This window comes from Monodelphis domestica, chromosome 4 (assembly GCF_027887165.1).
Source record: "Monodelphis domestica isolate mMonDom1 chromosome 4, mMonDom1.pri, whole genome shotgun sequence".
NCBI lineage: Eukaryota > Metazoa > Chordata > Mammalia > Didelphimorphia > Didelphidae > Monodelphis > Monodelphis domestica.
This window is the reverse complement of record NC_077230.1, coordinates 168104805-168122779: the sequence shown is the minus strand read 5'-3', so window position 1 is coordinate 168122779 and position 17975 is coordinate 168104805. Positions and strand designations below refer to the sequence as shown.

General features: G+C 35.1%; 1 protein-coding gene across 8 annotated transcripts in view; it reads right to left on the bottom strand.

Annotated features, from left to right (window-relative positions):
• The window catches only part of SLC4A10 (solute carrier family 4 member 10), a 400582-nt gene that overhangs the window by 200527 nt on the left and 182080 nt on the right, over positions 1 to 17975 (bottom strand). For all 8 annotated transcript variants that reach the window (XM_007494264.3, XM_056793951.1, XM_056793952.1 and 5 more), the window contains exon 3: positions 9154 to 9300. In XM_007494264.3, the coding sequence (XP_007494326.1) occupies positions 9154 to 9300 (147 nt within the window). The remainder of the gene's footprint in view (positions 1 to 9153; positions 9301 to 17975) is intronic.

The window sequence follows — 17975 nt, the reverse complement described above, 5'->3', positions numbered from 1 at the left end:
TAACCTTATTCCACCAAACGTTTAATTAAATTCAATTTAAACATTTATTGGCTACCTCTTCCAATAATGTGAAGCTCTTTCCTCCTCCTATTGGGTCTCAGTATGGTGTCAAGGTTATTCTGGGTTCTAGAAGGCTGTGCTGACCCAGCACAAACACTGAGGGGTCCTAACAAGATATGGCTCTGTCCTTTAAGGGCTTTTAATTTTTTGGAGAAGAAGCACTCTGCTAGGCACTGGGAGGAATATGAACTTAAATAAGACATGAATTCTCCAATTAAGTGCCCTGTAATAAGTAGGAAAATTATGATTAATATGTGGCATTTTAAGACTGTTAGTGTCATGCAGGCAATGCTATGCTGTGGATAGAAAGCTGAAGTTAAAGCTAGGCAGCCAAGAAAGGCAATGGAGTGAGTGCTCAGCCTGGAGTAAGGAAGACCTTAGTTCAAATCCAGCTTCAGACATTTACTAGCTGTGTCATCCTAGGCAAGTCATTTAATATTCACCTGCCTCAGTTTATACAACTGTAAAATGGGGATAGTTGCAGCACCGACCTCCCAATGTGGTTGTGAGGATTAAATGAAACATTTTAAAAGAATTTAGCACAATTTCTGACTCACTTATTAAAACCTTGTTCCCTTCCTCTCTCCCTGTGTGTATCTGTGTATATGTATGTGCATGTTATTCTAGGAAAATCACTGAACCTCTTAATGCCCCCACGCAGCTTCCCAAGACTAAAAGTTGCAGAGAAATCATTGACCTGCATTCATAGAGAGAATGTCCTCATGAGGGTTTTCTATGTCAGTGAAATCATAGGTCCAGTCCCTAACTCTATTAATGTTATATAATGGGAAGATTTCAAAGTGCTATGAGAATAAAAGATGAAATAGATAATCTTGATGAAAAAATATATTTTAGATGAATAAAATGAACTTAGAATTGGAAAAAAATTCATGAATTAGAAAAAAACACTTGCATTAAATATATCTGAAGGAGTCTGACATCTAAATTTATAAAGAATGATGTACATATGTAAAATCAAGAACCATTTCCCATAAAACAAATGATCAAAAAATATATGTAGTTTTTCAAAGAAGAAACACAACTATGAATAACCCTCCAAAAATTTTGAAATAACAATAATAAATGAAATAGAAATGAAAATAAATCTGAAGTTCTATTACTTCATGCCCATCAACAAGAAGGAGAAAACATTGCTAGAAGGACTGTGGGAAGACAGGAATGCTAAACCACTGCTGCTGAGGCTGTGAACTGGCACAATCATTTTGGGAATTGATTTTGAATTATGAAAGAAAAGTGACTAAATTATTTATGTCCTTTGACCCCAAGATCTGATTATTGGGTTTATATCCCATGAAAGTTACTGAAAGAACAGAAGAATACAACTCAAAATATTCCTAGGATCATTATCTTTGGTAACAATAAGCTGGACATAAAAGACACAACAAGTAACTGGGCAATGGCAAAACAATTCATGATCTATAAATGTAATGGAATATTATTCTACTACTAAAGATGGCAAAGAAGAATTCAAAGAAACTTGGGACAACTTGTATCAAGTGATATGAAATGAGGAAAGGGCCAAAAGAACAACGTGATAACTACCACTGACAAGTCAACAAAAGCAGCAAAATTTGTTGATACAAAAAAACAAAATCCCAAAACTCAAGCAAAGAACTAAAAACAAATCAGATGCTTATCGATTAGGACAAGCAGTGGTAAGTGAATAAAAAGAAATATTCTCGTAAAAATTGGTGAATAAGATGAACTCTGAGAAGCATGAATTTGTGCTATGTGTCATAAGCAGAAATTGGAAAAGATACATCTAATTACTACAACCATGAAAACATAAATGACAACAAAACAAACAAAACTGAATATTGTGAAATGACCGATTTTGTCCCACAGAAGAGATGTGAGAATGCATTTCCCACCTGTCTTTTTTTTGTAAAACACAGAACAATAATTTACAATGATCAGCTGTGAATGACTTAACTATTATCAAGAAGTCAAGGATCCAGAAGCACTCAAAGCACTCATGATGGAAAAGGATACCCAGAGCCATAGAAGGAACCGAGTCCAATGCAGACTGAAACATACTATTCTTTGTTTCTTCCATAAATTTTTCTCTGGTGTTAGCAATATGTGTCTTGTTTTATAACATGATCAACATGTATTATATGATAATTTAATATGTATAAAACCTATAACATGTTAACTGCCTCCTGGGGAGGAGGTGAGGCAGGAGAGAGAGAACATGGTTTGCAAAATGTCAAAAAATGAATATTAAAAGTTGTATCAATATATAATCTGGAAAAATGTTTTCCAGATCATGTGTCAATACAAATTTTAATAATTGTTTCCTGGCATCTTGAGATTCTTCCCTTTAGTTTACAGATGATGGGAAATAATGAATATAGAACTACTTTTAATATTTGACCCAAGGGCAGCTAGGTGGTACAGTGGATAGAGCAGCCGACCTGGAGTTGGGAAAACCTGGGTTAAACTCTGGTCTCAGATGCATTCTAGCTGTGTGACCCTGTACAGTCATTTAACTCCAATTGCCTGGCGCTTTCCCCTCATAAGTTAGAAAATAAAGGTTTAACAAAAATGCTGAACCCAGTTGATGAGCTGGCAAGTTTTGCTGAATTTTCCTCTCACCTTTTCCTTCTTTGTTATAAGATTCTCTGAGAGGAATATGTTTGAAGTGCAGGTCATATAAATACAAAAGGCATGAAAAATAATTTGAAAATGAACATGTTGATATAGTACAAATCCAATCATTCTCAAAAAACTCCACAGTGCCTCACTCATAATCAACTTTATTCTGTAGTCTGGAATAGATTTTATTCCAGAAGATCATCAGTGAGAAATTTAGGTTAATTGCATAAATTTGTAGGAAGCAACATACTAAAAAACCCCCAACAACTCATACCTCCTTCTGTGCAACTCTGCAAATTGCTTTTGAAGACAAGAAAAGTTTGATAAGGATTTTTTAAAAAGAAAGTTATTTTGGGGTCATATGGATTTAGATGAATTTTTCACACAAAAAATGTTAAGTGGAGTTCTAGTAGATTTTTTCAAACATATTGAATACTTTTGACTCTAATGTAATATATTCTCTGTAAACATAGTAAATGCAGATGAGCTAAAGATTGGAAGTAAATTAGAAATGTATTTTTTGAATAACCAATAATCATTAAACTAAGGAAAAGCATGAATGAAAATATCATTAGCTATCAGAGAAAAATAATCAAATTTCTTGCTAAATTCTTCAATTGATGTTATTCAGATAAATAAATTTAACAAATACAGACAAGTATATGTATTGTACAATTTGCATGTAGCTTTTGTAATTTCAGAGGATGTGTCCACTGAGAAGCAGTACTGTTTAATCCCAAGATATTGTTGCTGCTTCAATTTTGGCTCTTTGTGTGGCCAAGATTTTAAATACCAGTTTATCAAATTAGCTTCAATTGACTGATGGATTAGTGTTGCATACTAATGATAATGAAGCTCCATTAAAACCAACTGAGGTTCATCCTTATGCAAGTCATAGTTTAAACCCGTTAGAAGGAGAGTGGAGTTTTCCTACTTCACTCTTTATTATATTGATTTTCTAAGGTTTTGTTTTGTTTTGAGAATGACTTGGATAATCACAAAGTCAAGAAACACTTGTTACTGTCAGGCACCATGGCAGGAGTGGTATTTTTTAAAAATGGACTTTCAGGTTTTGGGGGCATTTTGGATTATGTATAAAATGCACTAATGTTCACCCAAAGGCTGATGGGCAATGGAAGATTTTAAAAGAATGATGTTTTTCCTCCCCAAACATGTAGAGTGACTTACTTTTGGATCTTATTTAAGACTCCAAAGATTATATCAAAAAAGGAAATTGCTTCATACTGACACATTTCATTTTATGTCTTTCCTCAAAGGAAATCAAAGCATTTTGTTGTTTTAAATTAATACTTCAATTCCATTACATCCCAGAAATAATAAGATAAGTAAGACAGAGAGATAACTGAATTTAAAAGAACATAAACTGGAACTAAGGATGATACTTGTCATGTCAGCAATCCTCAGGGATTATAAGAATCTGTGTTTTCACAAATGAGTACCATAATAACTGTTTCAGAGAATTAAATGCCTCCTTATCAGTCAGATATTTCTGGGGCACTTCTGACAGAGATGTTCTTGTCATAATTAAGAGAATTCATCATTACAGTTTTCTCAATCAGCTTTTCTATATCTTCAGGATAAAGCTCTCATTCAATATTAAATTCTGCACAAAATTTCCTGCATTTTCACAGTATGCGTATGTGTGTGTTGGTGTGTACAGAATCAACTTAACTTTCCTTGCATATTTACAATTTCATTTCCCCTGTTGGTTCTAATCACTGGTACATTTCACTGTTAGAAATACTAGGGCTTAGAGTTATTTTGTTCTCCAGCAAGCAAGTCAAAATGTCCATGTGGTTAATTTAAAATTCAGTCTAAAATTAAGGGTCTTGTAATGACTATCACAGAACCTAAAATTACACTGGCATTTGCATTTTCCTAAGGAACTAAAAATATTCCTTTTACTAGATGGTGACGTGCCATTCTATACTCTTCCATTATACAGGCTGCATAAAGTGCCATCACTAAAAGTAAACCACAGGGTTTTTTTTGGTTTCATTGGCATTCTAACAGTTCAAAGGTTATAGTGCTTTTGATTTTATTTACCTTATTGTTTAATATTCTCAAATTTCTTTTTTCAAGAATTAGCTATACTATATCCATTATTATCTCACACACTGCTATTTCTAAATTGATTATCATTCTCTGATTTATTTTACTCAATTTTCCATTTAACTTCTCTCTCTCTGAAATTCCATTTGTTCTTCTTGTCACTGGTATTCTTTCTGTCTCTTTTTAAAATTCATTAATAGTTTTTAAATAAACCTATCTATTTTTGGTTTCCAGTTTACTAGAATTTCTAATTTCTACTCTGCTTTCAGTTTCTCTGGTAGTTTTCTTTTCTCAAAACGTTCTTAACCTACACTTGATGGTGAAATTTCCAAAGGTAAGAGTGGAGAAATGGAGAGAGAAAAGAGATTTAAAAAGAGAACTTTTAGAACAACATTAGATAGAGGAAATATCAAAGGGAATTGAGAAGGAACAATGGGAAAGAACCAAAGATCACAAGTAGTATCTGAGATATTAGATCTATTTCAATGGGAAAGAACCAAAGATCACAAGTAGAATCTGAGATATTAGATCTATTTGATGCCTGATCATTGGTATCATTCTTAAGTGATAGGAAACTGGAAATAGGCTCATCATTTCTATTCCCATAGTACTAGCATGGATCTGATTATAGCTGTAATTATTAGTTACTCTCTCAATTCTGATAGATTCTGTGGACTTTTTTTAGCACTGGTTACTCACATGGACACTGATGAACAACATGATGACAAAATGACAGAACTGGATTTAGGAAAAATTTTTAAGAATAGGAATGAGAGACAAGACAGAGGTAAAATGATACCTGGATTAGGTAGAGGGATCAGTGGAAAGGCTTTTTGTTTGTTTTAAATTTAAGAGAAATCTAGGAAGATAAGGAGCTAGTAGAGACATATGAACTGAAGCTGTATGAAACAGGAGGTAGTTCGAATTTGGAATAAAAGTCCTAGAGGAATAGGGATGTAGGGCACTGATAGAATCCTGAAAGAGAAAGGAGTTAAAATGTATAGGGAATTATTTCAGTAGCAGACAGTGGAGTAAAGAATGTCAGAGAAATGATAGCTTAAACTGAACCAATTTTAATTGGAGCTACAAAGAACTTGAAGGACTTTTAATATTGAGGTGGATTAAAGCCCCAAAGCCATATATGCAGTCTGTGCAAGACTGTCTACTCTAACTTTAAAGAAATCAGGGGAATTGCTAAAGAATGTTCTAGTAAAAAATAGTTCCAGTGCTAAAGTGGTTTAATTGTTGGGTCTGGGGACTGGAAAACTTGAATTCAAATTCCAGTCTGAGACACTTCCTTGCTATGTGACCTTGGGCAAGTCACTTTATTCTGTTAGCTTTAGGACTGTAATATTGGGATTATTATAGCACCTACCTCCCAGAGTTGTGAGGATCCAATGAGAAAATATTTGTAAGCACATATTCCAGTACCCAGCACATAATAAGTGTTATATAAATGCAAAGGATGAACATGATTATGATGATGATGACATTTCTGTGGGATTGCATTTAGAAAAAGAATTGTAGTGATTAGGGGATAGTAAAGATAGTGAATTCCAAGGTCCTTTCAGTTGCAAATCTTTGCCCTAATCATAAAAATACTAAATTATACCTATACACTAATTTCCTTAATTCTATACTAAATTATACCTATACACTAATTTCCTTAATTCTTACTTTAAATACGAACTTTTTTCAAATAGTGCTTAGCAATTATTTCCACACTGTTGCTTTAAGAAATGCCATTATGTCATTGAATAAAAACCCTGTTGTCTTTAAATTTAGCTCAACTTGAAAGTGAATGTTGGTAAGATACAATAATCAAAGAAACCAGGTCCTAGCCTTGATCAATCATTAATTCTCTATGAGATACCAAACAAGTTATATGAGTTTAGAATTTTATTTTTTTAAACCCTCACCTTCTATCCTACTATCAATTCGAAGACAGAAAAGTGGCAAGGGTAGACAACTGTGTTAAATTACTTGCTCAGGGTCATGCATCCAAGGAACTGTCTGAGACCATATTCGAACCGAGGTCCATCTATATTCAGGCCTGGTGCTCTATCTACTCTACTACTCACCTGTCCCTTAACTACAGAATTTTAGAGTTGGAAGGGATGTCAGGGTTCATCTAGTAAAAGAATCAGAAATTACCAGAAAATTATAAAGTCGCTGAGATCATCTGATCCAATCCTTTAGTCATGGATATATCCCCTCTATGTTCAATGTGTATGTATTAATTGACCATATGTTCAATAAGTGACCATAGATTTTCTATCAGAATGTATAAATTAACTGAAGTATATTCTCCTCAAGAAGCAGCTTATTTCCTTCATGGGTAGTTCCATTTATTATTACTTCAACTATATTTGATAGATTTAGATATTTATCTGACTGATACCAGTTAACAAGTTTGACTTTTGTTTATTGTTTAAGATAAAAAAGAAAAAAAAGGAAAAAGTCCTATATGCTTTAAAATATTTATAGTAGCTCTCTGTGGAGTGACAAAGAACTAGAAATGGAAGGAATGTCCACACGACAACTGGGCTAAACACATTGTAGATTGTGATGGAATACTATTGAACCATAAGAAATGATGAGCAGGTTAATTTTGGAAAAATATGGAAAGACCTATTTGAAATTATGAAGAGTAAAATGAGCAGAACCAAGGAAGCATTATATTTAGCAACAGAAATATTGTTTGAAGAATGATTTGTATGCATCCACCTCCAGAGAAAGAACTTATAAATAGAAATAAGTAAGACATAGTTTTCAATATACATATATCTTTTTGTCAAATGATGCCTTCTCTAATCAGGGGAGAGGAGAAGGGGAAGGACTTTGCTGGGTATTTTAATGTAACAAACACATTTAAATTAAGAAAATGACATGGTCAAATATTATTTTTAATGGTCCACTCTTAGTTCATCGTATGGAGGGATGTTGGCTGAATACTGACATCATAAACAATTTTCAAAAGGTAGGGATAAACCTTGATAGCAAATATTAATATCATTCCTGAATGAACTGAAGTGTTGCTTATCATGACCTATTTATACTAATTTTATTAAGTTCTATTAATATATGTTCTTTAGTACTAAATAATTAGAAATTTAATCCTTATACCTTGACAATATCTTCTAGGTTTTATAGGTCTTAACTCAGAATAATCTTAACATAATTTCACTAAAAATGCAATTTAACAAGAAACAATAATCTTTTTTTAGTTACAAGGAATTATTAAGGATTATAGATTTAGAACTGGAGGAGACCATAGATGTGATTTAGTATTTGCCTGACCATACAAAAGCCCTTCTTTACAACTTGACCAATGACCTTTTCTTTCCTGATATCCCTTTACAGAGAAGCAAAAGTCAGATTTGAAACAAAATTTTAAATGAAAAGAATGTTTCTCCTTCATTGACTACCCTCTAGTTCTTTCTGGGGGCACTTGACTGATCAGAATAGTGCTTCATGATTTGTTTTCTTTGACTCAAATACCTTCAGAAGAAGTAAATTTCTTGTTTCCCTAATAAAATTAAAAAAAAAAAACCCTTACGGTCTATCCTAGAATTGACATAAAGTATCAATTCCAAGGAAGACGAGTAGAAAGAGCTAGACAATTAGGGTTAAGTGACTTGCTTAGGGTCATAGACCTAACAAATGCCTGAGACCAAATTTGAATCCAGGACTTCCCATCTCTAGGCCTATATCTCTATCCACTGCACCTATCTAGCTGCCACTTCCTAATAAGATTTTAAACATATTGGGCAAGGGATCATGTCATGCATTTTTTATTTCTTTCATGTTACCTTGAAAAGTTTTAACTACACAGTGAATCAACAAAAGCGTGTTAAATGTCCATAGTAGCCTAAGAAAAAATAGCCTTTGGAGTCTTCTACCTGTTAGCCATTATTCTATAGGTTCTCAAAAACTAATGTATAAATACATTTTGAATTTCCTATTTGACCAAGTTAATAAGTATACTCTGGGTAGCTACAATAGTCTAAGCAAAATATCAGGAAATACCTTATCTCCTTGAATTAACAAATTAAGCTAATCGTTTCTATTTGTGTGAATAACATAGAGATAGTGCTAGTGTTCAAGTTTTCATTTACCTATCTAAAACATAAACAATTTTCCCTTTCATAAGATAAAATTGCCAAGATAGCAATAATAAAGATTGAGACTTCCTGCCCCAACTCTCTTTTGGTCTCACCATCTTTTAAGCCTGTTTTACATGTAAAGGCATCATTTGTTTTTCTTATTACAAACTCAGAAGCAATCCTTAATGCTTAAGGAAGTACACAGAGAACACAAAAGAACATGATGAATTCTATAAACCTTTAAAGAATTTGATTATTTTGAATCGCATGGTTGGGGAGAGGGAGAGAGTCTTACCAAAAGAAGGAGACTCCCGTCCATCCTCTAATCCTGAATCTCTTTCTCTATCTCTCTTTCTGTGTTTATGTCCACGATGCCTGTGACGTCGGTGACTCTTTCTTCCTCCCAGGGGAACATGAACTCCAATGAATAGTGTACGATGACCTGTGTTAAAAAAATAAATGCACAGGTAAAATTCTGAGATTGTTGGGAACACAGAAAACTGCAGTAGCATACAAATAATACTTAATGATGATGATGATGAAAAGGACCTCAGAAGTCAGTAATATGTCTGGTAGAAAGCTCTAATAATTTATTAGTGACTTACTAAGTAAAACATAAATCACACATGAAAAATATAAAATCCTAAAAAGAGAAGAAAAAATAAAGTTAAAATCCTCACAATAAAATCACTCAATTTGTAACTTACGCGTAAAAAATTTGTGATTTCTAAATCTCATTGCAGGTGTGATACTATAAATATGCCATTTAGGCTTTTTCCTTTTGAACCACCATTTAACTGAAAAGTGAGGACTGAATCTTTTAAATATTTCCAGACCAGTTATGTATACAAAGAACACCAGATTCATCAAAAGTAGGGAAAATCTTGGGGAAGTGAATTGAGAAAAATCATTCATTCTTTTTTTCAAGTCAGAGTAATAATAGAGCTTATGGATAATGCCTCAGATGTATCTATGAGGGAGCCAGAAAATATTAGGGGGTAGGGTAAGGTAGAGGTTATAGGAGGGAGCATCATCATAAGAAGGAGAATTTCTTTTACTTGGATCAGAGAAGGTTCATATAAAAACACCCTATAACTCCTACTGTCAGACTAGCAACTAAAGTCTCAACTAGAACCCTACCTTCTACAAGAAGTCTTTCCCACCCTCTTAATCACAGCACCTTAATTGTTTCTGATTTATCCTGTATATAACTTTATTGTATATTTTTACATACTGTTGTAAGCCTCGTTAGGGCAGGGATTGACTTTTGCCTTTTTTTTTTGTACATCCAGAGGTTGGCATAGTGTCTGGCACACAGTAGGCATTTTAAGAAGATTTATTGATTAGTCCATGGTAATCTCTTCAATTGCTAGATTTAGTGTCTATGACCAGGGTTGCCACTCACCACTGTCTGGCCCTAAGGATATTATCGGTTCACAGGATCTTTAGCTTTAAAGATGAAAGGGACCTCAGAAGTCATCTAGTCTAATTTCCCTCTCTTATATTACAAATAAGAAAACTGAAGATCAAAAAAGCTGTAAGAGGTCACACATGTAATATAAATATATATACACATATAGATATCTTTTTGTCAAATGATGCCTTCTCTAATCAGGGGAGAGGAGAAGGGGAAGGAGTCTCTATTCAAATTCATTTTCCATGATTTTGGGGAGAAAGTTCAAAGTTAGACAGGATCCTCTTTTAGGAGCAGGAGTGGAAGTGTTAGAGAACACATGCTAGGAAACACAGGAGAAGATAGAGAAATCAGAAGGAAGATGGAAGGAAGATAAATGGGTAAAAGGGTAAAGAAGGAGGAAAAAGAAAAGGAAGAAAGGATAGGAAAGAGAAGGACATGAATGAATCAACCAACAAGTTCATGTGCCAGACACTGTGCTAGGTAATGGAGACCCCAAAATAAAAATGATCATAGTGAGTGTGAAGGAGCAGAACATACACTGAGTGTCAAGCCAGACTAGGGCCAGGCTTTTAAGTGATGAACAGAAGAGTTTAAATTTGATGTTAGAGATCCTGTGTGAAAGATGGATTGGAGTTGGGAAAGGCTGAAGGTAGGAACACCAATTTGGATATTACTAACATAGTCCGGGAAAGAAAGAGGTAAAGAGGGCTGAAATTAGGGTGATGGCTGTGGGACTAGAGAAGAGGAAATGGATAAGACATATTTTGAAACTAGCATGCAAATGTCTAGCAATTATGTGAGGTGAGCAAAGGAATAAATAGAAAAGGAGAAAAAAGTGTGTGAACAAATAAAAAAGTTACATACAGGGTATCTTAATTTTAAGTTGATATAATATTTTAATATAGACATTGGGTATAACATATATAGAGTTGGACAAATGGGTTCAGATCCTGCCTCTGATCTTTATTATCTGTGTGACCTTGGGCAAATCATTAAACTTGCGAGCTTGGACAAACCATTTAAGTTCTCAGTGCTCTACGCAAGACCCTAAGTTGAAAAGTTGTAGAGCAGATTTTGATCTGTATTGATGGAGAAGTTTCCTTGTCTCAGAGCTCCCTATATCAAAGAAGTCACAAATCTTGTTCCATTTGGTGTCCTACTTTATCTATTTCTTGTCTGGCCCCAAATGACGAAAGCTCTTTGAGGAAGGGACTGTTATGCTTTCTTTCTTATTCACAATACCTGACACCCAACAAGGATTTTTAGAATGCTTGTTGATTGATTGGTGGGTTCTTATATGCCATATAAAAACTTGATTTTCCAGAACCTCCAGTCTAGTAGCAGAAACTCCTGCCATGTTTCTTATTTTGGAGCCAAAGGGATTAAAAAATCCATAGAAAACCAAGTTGGGCACTCTTTGTACTTGGTGAAGACACATGTTCATTTGGACTATTACACTTCCCCTGAAATGCAAAACCAAGGTGTCATTAAAAAGGCAGTATTGCTTTTGTGGCCATAACCTTTGCTGGAAAAGCTTGGATTTCATTGTTCAACTATGTGGGTGGAAGTGTGTTGCTGAGCAAAATCAGCAGCTTCAAAACATTTTAATTATGTAAGAGGCTAACCATAGAGTAAACAATTCCTAAGGTGGGCATGGTGATGGTACATCGAGTGTTTACAGAATGCCCAAAGAATGCACTAAACCTAAGGTGGGAAGGGGAGAATCATTGTGACTAACAACAACAACAAAAGACTATTTTCCTTTATTTAGTTGCTGCAGGGAGGGGGACATGTTTTCCACTATCCAGCAGAACTGTGTCATTGTGGTAGGATTTTTTTTCCCTCATGAAGTGAACATAGCCCAGCTAGTGCATAATTACTGTGTTGCCGTAGCCATTTAGACCTGCCAATCATGTGAAAAGGTCAAGTACATGAAGCCGAATAAGCCACGTGATCTTTAATCGCTGGGAGACTCTAGCAGAGGCAGAAAACCCAGCAAGGAACCATTTGTCACAATAGATCAAAGAATCTCAAGGCTGACAGGAATTTTCTGCAGAGGGAGAAAGAGGAGGCAGGAATATAGGAAGAGAAATGGAAATGGAAGAAGAGAAAACATGCTAATAATACCACATTTATAGCACACTTTCCTCAACAACCCTGAAAGGAGACCAGTGCAATGGTCTTAGATAGGACTTTCCCTTAAAGTCAGAAAGATAAGAATTTGAATTCTATCCCCAACACAACTATCAGGATGCTGAGCAAATCATTTAATCTTTCTCACCTTGGTTTACTCATCTATAAAATAGGGATAACAATAACTGTGGCATCTGCCTCACAAGGTTGCTGTGAAGATAAATCAGTCAGCAATCATTTATTAACTACCTACTCCAGGTCAGGTACTTTGCTAGGCACTGGGGATATAAATACAAAAGTAAGATCATATATAGAGGGAAAAAATTAATGATCAAAATTTAATTTACCCAGTTTTATTATTGTCAGTACCAAATGTAGGGTAGAAATAATAAGAACAAGGGGGTAGTTAAGGAAAGGCAAAAAATGTTTGTTTAAAAATTTTCCATTTTATTTCAATCATGATTTTTCCTTTTCAAACTTAAAGTTCTATGTCGATGCCAGTTATTATTATTAATCTTCATTTTCAGATGAGAAAACTGGGACTAAAAAAAGGCTTAATGACATGCTTATGGTCACGAAGCTAGAAAGTGCCAGAGCTAAACTTGGATCTGAGTCTCGTGCCTCCAAATCCAGCATTTTTTCCAATATATCACACCACCTCTTGAGTCTTCACTATCTTGAATTCTAGCCCAGGACTTTTTCTCCTCCACTATTCTGAATTGCCATAGTAAAATATCCCAAAATTAAAAAAATTAGAAATGAAGAGTTGCAGGTTGAATATGAGATATAATGTTGGACTTTTAAAACCCTGACTTTCCATCTTATAATTAATATTATGTATTGGTTCCAAGTTAGAAGAGCCATAAAGGCTAGGCAAGGGGGGGTTAAGTGACTTGTCCAGGGTTCCACAGCTAGGAAGTGTCTGAGAACAGATTTGAATTCAAGACCTCCCTCTCCAGGCCTAGCTCTCAATCAATTGACCCACCTAGCTGCCTTTTATGTTGGACTTTTAAAAATATCATAGCTGGGGTAATTATAAGCAAAAATGTTAACCCCTAAATTCATTTACTTATTTGGGCAATACTTTTGTTTTAGGAGAATCTAGGTGGCTCAGTAGGCAGAGAACCGATGTCTGGTCCTTATCATTCTTCTGCTTTGGAACCAATAAGTCACATTTATTCTAAGACATAAGGTAAGAATTAAAAAAAATTTTGTTTTATTTTTATTTTTATTTCACATGGATATATTTTTCACTATGGATCATTGGGGTGTAAAATATGTAACTGAGCTCACCGTCTGATACTTAGCACACCAAAATGAAGTTTCATAGACAAACTAGAATTTTAACAGTCAAGGAGTCCACAAATATTTGTGCCTACTATATGCTCAGAATTATGGCAGATAGGAAGAATTATAAAATGCATTTCCTGTCCTCAAGGATCTTACCATCTAAGCTCAGTAACAGTTAGAAGTAGAATTTGCCCTAGATAGCATCTAGTGTAATCTCATTTTCACTTGAAGGAACTGAATCCCAGAGAGATTAACTAATTTGTCCAGGGTCACTCAACAAGGCATGAGCAAAGCCACACTAACTTGCAGTTTTCTTGAGCCTGATAAATTTCCTCCCCTCTCTATCACTCTATTACCTTGGTTAGAAAAGGAGACCAAAATATGAAAAAACATAAATAAGACAGAAAAATATACAAATGCTAAATTTTATGGTAGACGTTACAAATTCTGCAAGTAGCTGTGAAGGAAAGACAATGAGGTCTGGGAATATTTTAGAGAAAACTTAACATTGATTGGAGTGAGCCCTTGAAAGATCACTAGAATTTGGTTGGGTTAAAGGGAGAGGGGAGGACATCCTAGCAGGGGTTTCACACATGAGCAAAGGAACAGAAGGGAGGGAATGAAAATGATATAGGGTTGGGACAATGAGGAAAGATCTGAGAACTGGGAAAAATTAATATTTGATGTTCTAATGAAGTCTTCCTCTTCCTTAAAAACTCAATTTGGAAGCTACCTCTTTCCTAAAGCCTTTTTCTACCTCTTCTCCTCTCATACCTACTCCATGGAAAAGTTATTCCTCCTTAACATTTCTCATAGTATTTTTCCTGACTCTTATATTTCTCATTATTTGACCATTCTCCTATTTGTGTGTGCATTTCAAACCCCAAATCCACTAGATTCTAAGTTCCTTGAGCACAGAAACAATTATTTTTTATCTTTTATCCCCAGTTCCTTATAAACAGTAGGTTTACATACATGTGTTACAGTAGGTTACACATACATGTGTTTGCTAAATGGAGTTGAGAGGTTATATACTTAAAAAAATTTAAATGCACTATTATTTTAATCTTTTTGTTGGGAGGAAAAATAGCATGCTTTCCTGGATATATTTTTATGAATCATAAACTGATTTTTAAGTATAATGGAATGATGTTTACCCAGTGTTCCTGCAACTCTGACAAAGAGTAAGCATTATTTTTTAGGGAAATTGGTCAGAGAAAGCAGCAAAAGTAAAGTCAGAACTACTGTGATAATCCAGTTTCAGCAGAATCTACCTCACATTTTAAAATTCATGTTGGAATGTGTTCAGGAAGTTAAGAATATGATATTTGAAAAATGAAACTTGATAGGACCTAATGAAAGTTATGGGCAAGGAGTTTTCATAGAAAACCCAAGATGGTAAAAATGATGGGAAGATTCTTGGAATAAAGAAAGCTGGGAAACCCATAAGGAAAACTGATGGGAAGAAAAAAACAACCTGATTTGAGGAGGGAGGTCTAGAGAAATAAAAGAGTTAAAACATCTGTAAGAAAAGATGAGGAAGCTTGGAGTTACTGAAAACATAATTACAGATAAGCAAGAGATAATTTGGAAGGGAAGGGAAGGGAAAATTAGGGGGATTCTAAAGGATGAGTTGTACAGGATGTGAAACACAGAGTTAAGAGAGAGAAATGAAAGACACATGGGAAAGCTAGTCCAATGAGAAAGAAGTTGGCAAAGAAATGTCAGTCCATGATTAAAATCCCAAAGAGAAGCAAAAAAAGGTGAAAATCAGTCATTAAGTGTTTAGTGAGCACTTATGTTACCCTAGGGAAGCAAGGTGATGCAGTGGATAAAGTGCCAGATCTCAAGTCAAAAAGACTCATCTTCATGAGTTCCAATCTGGCCTCAGACAATTTACTAGCTGGTGACTCTGGGCAAGTCACTTCACCCTGTTTGCTAATGTCAAACTACTCTCCAGCATCTTTGCCAAGAAAACCCCAACTAGGGCCACAAAGGTTCAGATGTGATTGAAAAGACCGAACAACAACAATATGCTACATTAAGTATCATGGTTTTGGAAACATGGACCCTGACTTCAAGGATGAAAGTCTATGTAATCTAGTTGGGGAGACAAGGCTCACACATTCAAACAATGGCGAAAAGTTCAGATTAGTATAAAACAGTGATACATTGTTGTTTATTATATCATATATGTTAGCTATTTGTATTATAAATGTTATGAGTTCAGAGAATAAGATTTGTGAAGACTCAAGGAAGTCTTTATGGACTTGAGCAGAGCACTGTCTTATGTAGTTGTACATCTTATTTCATCTTAGCCTCATGACAACTGTGTGAGGTATTTTATAGATGAGGACATTGAGCTTTAGAGGGGAGAGAGTGATTGACCTCTTTGTCCACACAGCTAGGAAGTCCCAGAGGCAAAATTCAAATGCATATTGAGCTGATGCCAAATGCAATACTCTCATCTTGAATCCTCCCTGCTGCACAGAAATCATTTTACTCTTCCTTGACTGATTTTCTATTCCACTCCCTGAAGCATCTTCTCCAAACCTTTTCTTCCAGCTGACTGTACTATCCTTTTCCCTTCTTCTCTGGCTCTTTCCTTAGACTTTACAGAAAAAATGTAAGCCATCTCTCAAGAAAGTGTCTTCTCATCATTTCTTCACTTTGGATCTTCTGTACATCATTCCCAGTTTTTCCTCTTGTGCTCTCGTCTTAGAGGTAAATTCTCTACTTGTGTTCTAGATCCCATCTGCTTTCATTTCCTCTATGAACTTGCTCCTTTGGTCTCTTTCTCATTTCTAAACTTTCTCATTTGCTGACTACACACATGCCCTGATCTCATTCATCCTCAGAAAACCTTTTACTTGACGCCACAATGCCCTCAAGATGCTATGCATTATTTTTTCTCCCTTTCAGAGCCAAAATCCTTTAAAAACATATCTATATTCATTTATTCCACGCCTTTGCCTCCCACTCACTTCTCAATCTCTTATAATTTGGCTGCCATACTGACAACTCCAGGCCTCTCTCTAATGATGTTGTTACTACTAAATCCAGTGACTTTTCTCATTCCACCTCTTTTTTGACCTCTCTGCAGTATTAGACACTGTTAACTGTGCCCTCATTCTGGATTTTATCTCCTCACTGAATTTTTATATTACTGCTCTGTTGTGTTTCTCCTTTAACCTGAATAATCTGATTTATTTGCCTCTGTATCTTGCAGGATCTTCCTATATATATGAGCACTCACCAAGAACCTATTCTAGTTCCTCCTTTTTTCTTTCTATCTCATCTCTCTGGATAATGTCATCATTTCACATGGGTTCAATTATCATCCCTAAGATGACTCCTAAATCTACATCACCTTTCTCCTGAACTCTAGTCCCCCATGTCTAACTTTTGGAATCTCTACCTAGATTTCTCCATAGGTATGTAAACTTCAACATATAGAAAATAGAGCTCCTTATTTTTTCCTCTAGACCCACTATTATTCTTAATTTCCCCCCTTTTTCTATTAAAGTCATAAATATACTTTGGGGTATCTATATTTCTAACTTAGAAGTCATCCTTGATCCTTCACTTTTGTTCATCTATCCTATTCAGTCCAGCTACCAAATCTTATGCACTCTACCTCCAAATGATCTTTCCCTTCCCCTCCCCCCTCTTCTCCACTCAACTTTTATCCTAATTTAGTTCCATATCTCTTCTTGCATAGACATCACAATGGCCTTCTAATTGGTCTTACCATCTCTAGTCTTTTCCTTCTCCAATATATTACACAATCAACTGTCACGGTGATATCCTTAAAATAAAAGACAGACCATGCCATTCCTCCCTCTTACTAATCATTTATGAACTTTCAACAACTTCCCTATTGCATTTGGACAAAATATAAACTTCTTAGTTTGGCAGTTGCAATTTAAATTCCAATTCCATATTACGCCCCTCACACACTGCATTCTGCCAAACTAGCCTATTTGCAGTTCCTTAAACACAACTTTCCATATCTTTACATATGTTCCCCCTTGTTTAGGATGCTATCTATCCTCACCTCAACCTGCTGGAAACAAAATTCCAATTGCCACTTCATACACAAGGCTATTCCAGATTCTCTCAGCTGTTGAGTCCCTCCCAACCCTGGATTTACTTTACATCTTGTTATATATTTTGCATTTAATTACATGTATACATGCCTCCTCTCAACAGCATGTAAGCCCCATGAGGGAGTTTTTATCTTTGAACATCTAGCACCTAGCACAGAGCCTGGCACA